Source organism: Pistacia vera, unplaced genomic scaffold (genome assembly GCF_008641045.1).
Source record: "Pistacia vera cultivar Batoury unplaced genomic scaffold, PisVer_v2 Contig158, whole genome shotgun sequence".
NCBI lineage: Eukaryota > Viridiplantae > Streptophyta > Magnoliopsida > Sapindales > Anacardiaceae > Pistacia > Pistacia vera.
In genome coordinates this window covers 780,430-792,110 of record NW_022195663.1, presented here as the reverse complement: position 1 = coordinate 792,110, position 11,681 = coordinate 780,430, and the positions used below count along the sequence as shown (strand labels likewise).

The window sequence follows — 11,681 nt, the reverse complement described above, 5'->3', positions numbered from 1 at the left end:
AGAACTTGGCATTCGTTTTGTGCACATTAGCGCAATCTCTAGTTTTGCTGAAGATTTTGAAATCTCTAAAGAACTGAAGACATTAATAACACTCATGCAAACTAGGGTTTTTCTCGTGCACATGACTGTTTCAATTGGTTCTCGACTGTTTGAACTCGCGGATAAAGCTGGAATGATGAGTAAAGGATATGTTTGGCTCATCACTGATGGCATGTCCAATTCACTAGATGCAGTAGATCTCACAACCATTGAAGGAATGAAAGGTGTATTGGGCATCAGGCCTTACGTCCCGAAATCGAAAGATCTTGAAAACTTCTGAAAAAGGTGGACAAGGAACCTCCAGTTAATGAATGCAAATAGTACAACAATAATTATGCCAAACATATTTGGTTTGTGGGCTTATGATACAATATCTTTATTAGCAATGGCATCAGAGAAGATTTGTTTAATGAATATTAGTACCAGCTTTTTACAGGTAAACAAAACCGAAAGTTCAATAGATGTTGAAAACTTGGGTGTTTCACAAATTGGTCCAAGACTTCTCAATGAAATCTTTGATGCCAAAATCACAGGATTCAGCGGAGAATTTGTGTTAGTTAATGGGAAGTTACAACAATCCACCTTTGAAGTGTTCAATATGATTGGACAAGAACAGAATGTTGTAGGATACTGGACTCAAGACAAAGGTTTATCCCGAAATTTGGGTTCGACTAAACGATCAACTCTCTCGAATTCAAGTAAGTTGAAAAATATCATATGGCCTGGACACTCCATAAAAATACCAAAAGGTTGGAACATACCCAAATTGAAAGTAGGGATCCCAAAGCATGAGGGTTTTACTCAATTTGTGGAGATTCAAAGGAATCCTTATACAAATGAGACAAAATGCACAGGGTTCTCATGTGATGTTTTCTTAGCTACATTAGATGCATTAGATTTCGAGGTTCCTTGCGAATTTGTCCCATTCATGAATGCTGAAGGAAGGAGTGCTGGAACTTACGATGAACTTCTTTACCAAATTGAGGACAAGGTTAGGCCTCCTGATTCGAAATCTCTTTTTTAAACAATTTTACATGCACACATATATTTATTGATTTTCAGGTTTGAATGTTCATATTTTTTTACTAATATTTATATTAATTCTTCTATTTTTTTTCATTGCCTTTATGATGAGAAAACTTAGAAAGTGGATATTGTGGTGGGAGATACCACAATCGTTGCCAATCGAACATCATATGTTGATTTTACATTGCCATATTCGGAGTCAGGTGTGACCATGCTTGTACCAATTAAGCGTGATAAACGCAAAAATATGTGGATTTTCTTACGACCATGGAGCTGGGTTCTTTGGTTGGCTGTCGTTATGTATTCTATCTTTACTGGGATTGCCATACGAATCATTGAACATGGCACGCCAAACACAGAATTTCAAGGATCAACTACACGTCAAGTCGGCTTGGTATTATATTTTCCATTATCATCTCTAGTCGTTCCTCAAGGTAAAATCTCTAACCTTCAAGTTAACAATCACTTAATTCACAATTTTCACTGTTTGATATCATACAAGGCAAAAGGAAAAAGGCAAAACTAAATTGGGTTGATTTTTCCATTTAAGCACATACATAGTGAACTAAGAAGAATAAATCTCCTTTTTGCTTTGCTTAACTGGGATATTGCATGAAGATATAGGAAAAATTCAGTGCATTTAAATTATCTTTTACGAAATATGTTAATTTCTTTCACTGATAACAGGAAAATTGGTCAGCAAATACTCCCAGTTTGTATTGATCATATGGTTATGCTTGGCATATATTTTATTGCAAAGCTACACAGCAAGTTTATCTTCGATTTTAACAATCGATCGGTTGAAACCTTCATTTGTTAGCGTGGATGAATTCAAAACAAAAGGTTATTTTGTTGGATATCAATATGGTTCATTTGTGAGAAATGATCTGTTATTGAATAAACTGAAATTCAATTAGTCCAAGCTTGTGCCATATCACACCATCCAAGAGTATCATAATGCTTTGTCTAAAGGGAGTGAGAATGGCGGAGTTGCAGCTATCTTCGACGAAATCCCCTACGTTAGAGTCTTCCTTGCCAAATATGGTTCTGAATACATGATGTCTGGACCAACATACAAGACTGATGGATTTGGCTTTGTGAGTAATTCTTTCCAAAATGATATTTTACATATAAAAATCCAACATTGATGAAGCATGATCCTGATATAATTAATATCACTCTAATTCTAATTTCTAAAGCCACAACTTCCTATGTAATATCTTAATTTTTTGCATTTATTTATTTCAGGCATTTCCGCTAGAATCTCGACTGGTCTCTTATTTTTCTACAGCGATCTTACGTGTGAGGGAAAATAAAACACTGGATGATATTGAGAAGAGATATTTTGCGCATGAACTTACTTCTCAAAGTGATAATGCTGATCCAATTGCTACTAGTAGTCCCAGCCTTGATGTTTATAGCTTTGGAGGTCTCTTCATCATCACAGGGGTCGCTACCCTATTTGCCCTTTTCATATCACAAAGCTGGCTTTGGCAAAAGCCTGTTGCAATGGCGAAAGATTATACACAAAAATACCTTGCATCTCATTCACCAAATAATACAGAAGAAATTGTCATTCAATCAACAACTGGGAATGAGATGAACGTCACTGAACAATCCTCAGTACCGGAAGTTGAGAGTACTTCTGAGAACCCTCCTAGAATGTCCAACCTGCAGATTGATGAAAATGTTTCTGCAGAACAAGCTAAGTAAAATGTACCTAGTTCGGTGTACAAATTAACATGGGTTACATCTAAGGTGAAATTTTAAACTTTTAAGATAATAGTAATACTAGAGATGTATATTATAAAAAAGATGGATTTACATCCTTTCATAATTTGAAGTTGAATTTTAAAGGATTTTATGATACATTAAAAATCTATTTCACGCAGGACTTTTTGTTGCTGCACTCCTTTTAGGGGGGTAGTTTGTTCCTTTTCCTATTTCTAAGCCTGTCCAGAAGCAAGTTGTTTGTAGCCTCTTGAGGCGCCGTTCTTTTTTTAGTTTATAAAAGCTTAATTACCCAAAAAAAAATAAAAAAATCTATTCCTTTGCTAAAATTTGTACTTTTTATTTTTAAAAAATAGTAATCACCAACATGTTTTTGTCAAATAAATGCTCCTATTTGAGGATTATCCCTAAAAATACTATTTTGTTAAGTCTCCATTTACAATATATGCAGGTCAGCCCAACTTAATTCTTCCCAAACCTGAGATAACACGGGCTTGTGACCCAGCCCATTTGGACGCTTTCTTCGCTTTTGATTTTTTCTTTCCATAATCTCTCTACTGATTCTCTGTTTTCATGGCTTCCGTGTGCTGCCCACAACTTGATTTTTCTGTTCCTTTCAAGCATAAGTCCACTTGATATCTTCACATCCTCTTCTGGGTCTGTTTAAAATTTGTTTCTTGTGATGGGTTGTTTCATTTTTGGCTAATTTATATTCTTTCTGTTCGTTTTCAGGAAGCTAGCATTTGATTTTGGCTTTTCGAGCAGAAGTGTTGAGGATTGAAGGCTGAACCATTGTAATTTTTATTTGTTTCATATTGCGTTTCTTTGTAAAAATTGTAATGTTTTTTGTGATTTAGATGTCATAAGCATTCTTAAATTGGCTTGTCAACTGTTCTTAAATTGGCCTCGTGGAATCTTATCTGATGATTCCGATGTTTTCTTCAATAATGATACTTTTTATCTCTGTAGACCAGATGGGAATAAGAAGGTTGAGATAAGTTCCCATTGTCTCTACTATTTAGAAAGTTTTATCCCTTACTAAGAACTTTGTAATTTCAATCAGGAAGTTGGAGCCCTATGTTCTAACTTTGAAGTTTGATCGCCAAATGATTTATTTGGTATTCACGAAAAATTATTTTGTTCTTCATGTTTTCTTTTAGAGGTGGAAGAGCTCAGTGTCTCAAAAACTTACTTTAAAAAATTGGATTTTGGGCTCGGTTTGAAATTAGTGTCTTAGTTGAGTTGATGTTTGTACATGTCTAATATTGCCTTTGTTGTTTTCTTTGATGTTTCATCTCGCTTTGAATAAAGTAAATCTTGAAGAGACTTGCTGCAAGTAAAAAATTCAAACTAGGTTATGGGCAGAACAGAGAAAAAAGGAGATTTTATGAATCTTTTTTACTTACCGTGCAATGTGAATTAATAATCCGAAGTTCATTATGTCTTTGGTCTGGCAAATAATTTGTTTTAGTGTTCTTACTTGCAATTATTTATAACTTTGTAAAAATTTTGACCATCAATATAATTCATCAGGGGTAGTATGCTGCCTATTTTTAATTGTGTGCATGAAGAAGTTGGAAACTGATGGATCATATTTTATTGTGGTGGCAGATGACATTAGAGAGATGGTATTTGTTAGTTTACTGTGTTTGGTATAGAGTTGTTTATGTCAGATATATCTGAAGATTTTGTGCTTATTAATTGTTAATAAGTGCAAAGTTGGATTTGAAATGAGTTTCACTTGCAGATTCAGAGTGTTCGGGTGTGGAGTAATGCTTATACTTTTGAGGCAGTAGATTTATTTAGTTGCTCTAAAATATTAAATTCTTGTGTTTAAAGTTCTAGATTTTCATGGTATGCCATGTTTTTCTTTTAGTTTTAACTGTATTCAGTTTATTTTCTTTTTTTTTTTTTTGGTCCAGTCTTGTAGTTTATGGTGATGTGTTTTATCTTTGCTGTTCCCCTCTGTTTGTAGTCCGCATCAAGTATGTACTCTGTAAGTGCTAGGTTGTGACCCCATTACTACCCTGGTGCAAAAATTTAAAGAAAAAAGAAAACTGTGACACAAAGAAGAAATAGAAATTAAAAGATGTATTTTTATTTGCATCTAATATTGCAGTTGTTTTTCTAGCATGCTTCTCTTTCTAACCTCCACCCAATCATAGACTAAAATTTGGCTGCCTTAATCTCGGATACAACTTATGAACAGCTCAGCTTTCACATCTATAGTTTCCTTTCAAGCATTTTGCATGTTTGTTCTGACTTACATAAATATAATTTGTCATTATCATTTTCTTCTAGTAATGCTTCCTAGAGTCAAGAACAGTGTTGGTTTGCAAACAACTTAGAAAATTATTCTACTGCCCAAGTATCTCATTTATTTCAGTATCTGATTAAGTTGCTTACTTTCCAACTTGTAATTTATATATTTTTTTATATCTGGTTAATTCCTCTCTGCTTTTGATGATAAAATGGTAGATATCCTTGTGTCAGTTATTCATGTTTCAGCTGTCAAATTTACAACCTGTTGGGCTTCAACACTCATTTTTACTTAAAGTTGGCAGTAATAGAGGCTCCAGATCGTACTTATACATTTTCTTTCAGGGAAAGACAGTCCTTTTTTTCTTTTTTTTTAATCTGGTACAGTAAATTGACTGCTGAAGTGAAAACAAAAATGTTACTCAAATTTTACAAATACACGTCTGCCCCTTTAACATTGTTCCAAGTACTTTCTGGATAACATGTCTTACATAAGAAATCTTCATCCATCCAATTCATTTCTGTCCTGTGAAAATCTGATTTGATTTTGGTGTTCATTTTGGTTCTACAGGCTTTTGATGAGTACATGATTTTTGTGATTGATGATACAAAAGTCCACATCAAGAACAATTAGCATGAAGTCATTAGGTGAATCTCTTTCTCACATTTTTAATCCCTCTAATCCCATTTTCATGCTCTATATCTTTACTTAGTTTCCTAGGAAGGATTCTTCTCAAATGAGACAACATAACTCTGATCATGAACACGTAAGTGAAATTTGATACAACCTTTGCTTCTCTCTTCTCATTCTCATATCAGTGAATTACTTTTTCTACATTGCAGGGAGAACTGATGATCATCCCTGCAATTTTGTAGATTGGCATTACGTGCATTTCGCTTAGCTTGTTGATCAGGCCATAGAGAATCTGCTACTATCTTTATGTACTTACTGGATTTCATGTATGATAAGCTTCTTGTATAGATGTTTTAGACATTAGATATACACATTAGATATACAGTCATTAGTATAATCCTTTAGGAACGATTATTCTACCATTTGTCTATGTGGTTGCACTTTCAATTGCATCCTTCTATCTAGTTTGTCAACCTAAATGACAAGGAATTTCCTTGGAGTTTCTTCTATTTTTACTTCAATCAGTTATATCTTGAATTTGGGTTTGACATACCCATCTCACATATCATTGTTGAACTCTCGCAAGATAGTTTAAGCTATTAGGTCAATTGACTACTTAACGATTTTGAGTCACATCATTACTTACAAAACCTTATAATTTAAAATTTTGGGTTATATAGAGCTTGTTTGGTGTGGTTTATCTATTGACCAAAAAAGTTATATAAAGCTATTAGCACTTTTGGAATTTTTTTAGATTTTTTAGTTGCATTTCAAAAGTGCTTATAGAATTTTAAATAAGCTATTTTGTAGCTTATGGGAGAAGCTCAAAAATTGAGTTTCCTCTATAAGCTCTTTTTAAGCTTTAAAGTGTTGAAATTTCAAAAATATTCCTATTCTTTTTTATAAATTTGACTTAATCTAATCTTTTCACAAGTTCTACTCTAGCAGACCCTTAATTAGCAATATCTTTACTGCTTTTTTTGGTTCCTTAGTTTCTATGAAATGCAATGAATATTTATCTTGAATTAGATTATATTTTTTTCTTCAAAGGTAGATAAATATCCTTAGATCTCAGAGCTTAAAAAACATTTTGAGATTCTAACTGGTGTAACTGAAAGAATAAAAGAGAGAAAGAAAGAGACGTTATCCAGTGGGTTTGGGGGGTGAGTGGGTGAGCTTTCTTGTGATAGAAACAAGCGAGGAAGCAGTGCAGGGTGTAGGAGAAAATGACTTGTGGTGGGAGCCATGGTGCTGGTCCTGGTACACCCGTGTCCTTTGAGCAACAATTTGTGAACCCTTTGTCTACTCATGAGGAAACCAACTGCCCTCACCCATTTGGTTCTCTTTTTAAAGTCACTACCTTGGCACCCAATACTGATTTCTGACTCACCCTCCACACGCTCCCTATCTCTCCTTTCTTACTATCTTACAACTTTTGCACATTCACCATTCCTTGTATTTTGCTAGCTTGTTTGGATGCTCTTCCACCTTTATTCTCTATCCACTGAGCCTACACATGAATCATCACTTTTGAGAAAGAGATATGTCGGACCTCAAATATTATTGTCGGACTCTTACCTGTACCATAGTATCATAATCAAAAGTCGTGTTCAAATCCATCATATGTTACTTATTTACATGATATTCATAGTTGTTACGTTTCCGTCTAGTATTCATATGCTTTTTAGAAGGATAAAGCAAGAGTGATGATCATGTCAAATCATAAGTATGATTTGGGTTTCCACAAGTAACATTGTTTTGATGAAGGTGGGAACCTTGTATATGAATCATCACTTTGGATTAAGAGAAATTTCAAACCTCAAATATTAGTGTCAACTCTTACCTATTACCATGATATCATAATTGAAAGTCTTGATTGAATCCTTTGTATGTTACATGTTTACATGATATTTATAGTTTTTTACGTTTCGGTCTATTTTTCATACTTTTTAGAAGGATAAAAGTGGTGTGATGATGTCGTCAAATCTTGGGTGTTAGGGTTTGCACAAGTAACATTGTTTTGATGAAGGTGGGAAGCCTTGTTTTGAGATTTCAAAGTGATTAATTGAAGATTATCCAGACAACTCAAAGCTTGATTGCTGTGTAGGCCCTAATTGACTAATTTGCTTGATGATTAAATTAGTGATAATATTAGGTAATATATCTCCATCAATCTCAACTCCTAATGTTCAATATACTTTTAAGTTAATTGAAATTTTGGCCATTCGGATTCAATAAAATAGAAGAAAAGAAAAAGGTCATTTTTAAACTTCTTTAGCTTGTCAAGTTTGCTGCAGCTTCCAATATTGCATAGCTTTTCATGAGAAAAAAATTCAATTATTGTCAAGTGGCTAAATTTAAACCTTTCAGAGGTCAATAAATTAACAGCCCTGCACACCTACCGTTTTAATGTGTGAACGGTTCAACCCTGAAACATACTATAGTCTAGGGGGCTAAGAGTCGACATGGAGATGCTAAAACTTTATGCCGATGTAGGCTCTGGAGAAAGATCAATTTGTTATCCCTACAGTAACTATGTATCTGAAACGATTGTTGGAGGTTAACTGTTGGTGTTTTTTGCTGCATTAAATTATAGCTTACATTGTCTCTTCGTTTTCCCTAAGAGTTAACCAGATGATGTTTGGTTGGTTACTCGAAATTTCTTGAACATAATTATGGCTCTTTGCCATCATTGGTTCTTGCGTATTAAGGTCGCATCCTGTAGGTGAAAACTCAAATCAAAGAGGACCCTCTTGAGCAGGTTGTGTTTCGGCCAGCTTATGAACATTTAAGAGTTAAAGTGACTTGCTTGTCTGTACGGGCCCTCTTCGGTCAACAAATTAAATTACTTCAAAACAATTTCAAGAACATCTCCTTGGAATAATATAATATCAAGCTTGTTCATGTAGTAAGGTAGAAATGTACACACATTCTTTAATAACTATGGCGAAGTAAAAACATCATTGGCCAACTACCTAGATATGGCACTATCTCGTCAGAACTATCAAATTTGTCTTAATTTAAATGGTTCTTGAAATCTATTACCTATATAGATTTTATATGTAAGTATTATCAGATCTGTTAGAGTTGATTTAATCTAAATGGCTCCTAGATCTATCACCTACACAATCTGCATTGTTTTGTCAAATCTCTCAAGTTCGATTCAATCTGAATGGCAAATCTACCACCTATATTGGTTTGTACTATCTTGTCAGATTTACTTTTGAATAACTCTACACAACCCATGTCTAACGCGACTACTATGATAGTTTGATACGAGGCTTTTATCTTCATTTGCCTAACCAACAATATATATATATATATATATTTTTTTTTTTTTTTTATTTGGTGATCAGGGGTATCTGAACCAGTTTATACATACCTCTACTAATTTTTTGGGGCCTCTAAAGTTAATGACAGGATATACCCTCCAATAGTCATTCTTATTACGATCGAGGTGACTCAAACTAAGAATTTCTTAAGTAATATATCCAAGAATTTTTGTCCAACCATTCGACCACACAGTGATGGTTTAACTGACAATTTTATACCAAATGTACGACTTAAAAAAATATCCGAGCACAGGGAACACAAAAATTAAAGAAAATTGGACATTAATATAGAAAATTGATAAACTAATAACACTAAAAATTGTGATATCTATGGCGGAACAAAGGCACCATTCGCTGCATTTGCAATCACATGAACTGTATGCTCATGATCAACATATACAAATTTCAAACTATACTCAGGAGCACATAAGACTTGAAAATCAAACTTGGACTCCATTAATTTTCGCAAAGATCTCTATGCATATGCCATTGCCTTGTGAAGCAAGAACAATATTCTTTCATGTCAATGTCAAGAGACAAACTCACAAAATGCTTATAATGATTCTGGGTGACGAATTTATGAAATGTGGAGGGAGCCACCATTAAGATAAGTGCGTCGTCCCTCAGTTGATTTTCTATGTAAATATGCTAATGGTTATTCTGATTAGACTCAGTGTTCTTACCAAAGTTTGGACGATCCCCCAAACTATCCACTCAAATTTAGTGGTTTCAGTGACCAACACGGTACAAGTATTTCTGCCATTCCATATAAGTACTGTACTCTACTGATGAAATTCTAATCCAAATGTTCGGGCCATATTTGGCAAATGTAGTTTTTAACTTTTTGTTCTACGGTTAAATTTGGCTCTTGGTTATTACTTGGAGTGGGGCTACCTGCAGTTGTGCTCTGTAGGTTAACAGGGATTTCTTATTGTTAAAAATATATGTATCCAGTTTTAGAATTCTCTTTGCTTATTATCACTTTCTATCAATCTGAACAATGTTAAATCAAAGCAAACTCATTAGGAAATATAAAGTCAGTATCAAATGAGACGATATGCAAATCTTCTTTACTTTATATCTTTTTGTTGGTTAGTGTGATTTTCGTGGGTCTTCTAGCCACAACTGGAGCGAGTTGCTTCAAATTTACTGATGACTTTCATACCAAGTGGACCACATCATAATTAGTCTGACCAAATGGGGTCAAGCTGCCTGGGACAACAAGAAGACCCTCTGCCCCATATTTCAACATTTAGTCATTTAGATATTAATTTTTTTTTTTTAATTAAAACAGATTAACAAATTAATTCTTTGAAAATGATAATGTGGACCATATGGCTATAGTTCTAAATTTGACTACTGGGTCCCGGGTCCATTGACCATGGTTTGATATTGGTAGAACTAGTTCTTGACTTGGTCCCAGGGTCGACTAGTACATTTATCTGTCTTCTTGTCCAAAATTAACTCCTTTATGAAAGCTTCTTTCATTTCCATTATCTTATGAAAATGGAAAATAGTTAAGAAATTGCATACTAGTTGTAACCCACGCCCAATATATTTGAACAAAAGTACTTTCTTTTTTGTACGTTAAAGTTTTTTTTTTACCTCCTTTTTTCTGCTTTAATCTTTTGAATGGATTTGAAATAAACTACTTAATTAAAGAATTATTAAAAAGGTTAATCACATGACAGAGTGATCTGTTTTAAAAAAGAGAAGATGATTTTGTGTGGAATGAGTATTATTGTCACATCTCATATTATTAGCAGAAAAGAACTTCGATTCTTGTAACTAAAGTATCATGCGTTTGAGGTGAAAAATATTTACATAAAACATAAATTGTGTTTATCATAACAGTTATCTAACGTCATCCAATGTTCATAAGCAACATTAATAAACCACCACTTATCTAATGAGATCCCAATTTTTTACAATCTTTCATGTTAGAAAATTCGACAAAATTAATTTGTACCGATTAACAAGCAAATGTTCACAGAAGATATATACATATAGGGCTAATGCCATATACCTATATGATATACAATTACATAAGATTTTATTATCTAATTGAAGTCTTAGACTGTTTCTCAAAAGGCAAAATATCTCTGTCTTGTCACAAATCAGCATGGGAGTGTCAACTTATATAGCACGCAAAGAGATGAAGAACACAAAGAAATAAATATGCAATGCCCTCTTTCTATTTCTTTACGACTCATAATAATTGTGTCGCTTTTGAGAAGCAATGGATATGCATCGATAGACTATGTAGAATTTATTTGAGTAGAAAACTCAAACACTACTTAATATAAATAATTGAGCACAAGTCCTCATTTTCTTTGTGTTTCTCTACCTTTTTTCCTATCGAGTTTCCTCTTTCTCGCTTTTTGGATTGTCTTATTTTATTTCTTTTTGGTGAGCACGACATAAATATATATAGAGACGTGAACCACATAATTCTGAATTCTGATTGAATATATGGTTAACTAAACCCTTACAAAAGGCAGCACATAGATTCAAAAATATGAAAAAGAGAGAGCAATGTAACGTATGGCAGCTTTGCCTTTGGCATTTTTTTCTTGATTTTATCTTTTTATAAGGGCTCCAATGGTAGCGCTATTAGCTAGCTTCGTGCTTTTAAAACTTTACATGGAAAACTTTCTCGG

General features: G+C 33.7%; 1 protein-coding gene across 1 annotated transcript; it reads left to right on the top strand.

Moving 5' to 3' along the window:
• The first annotated feature begins 424 nt into the window (after positions 1-424).
• On the top strand, positions 425-2,778 carry LOC116124956 (glutamate receptor 2.9-like). Its single transcript, XM_031410706.1, has 4 exons — positions 425-1,030; positions 1,184-1,459; positions 1,983-2,162; positions 2,314-2,778. Exons 1-4 carry the CDS (start codon positions 425-427, stop codon positions 2,776-2,778), a joined length of 1,527 nt encoding a protein of 508 aa, XP_031266566.1.
• The last annotated feature ends 8,903 nt before the right edge of the window (positions 2,779-11,681 follow it).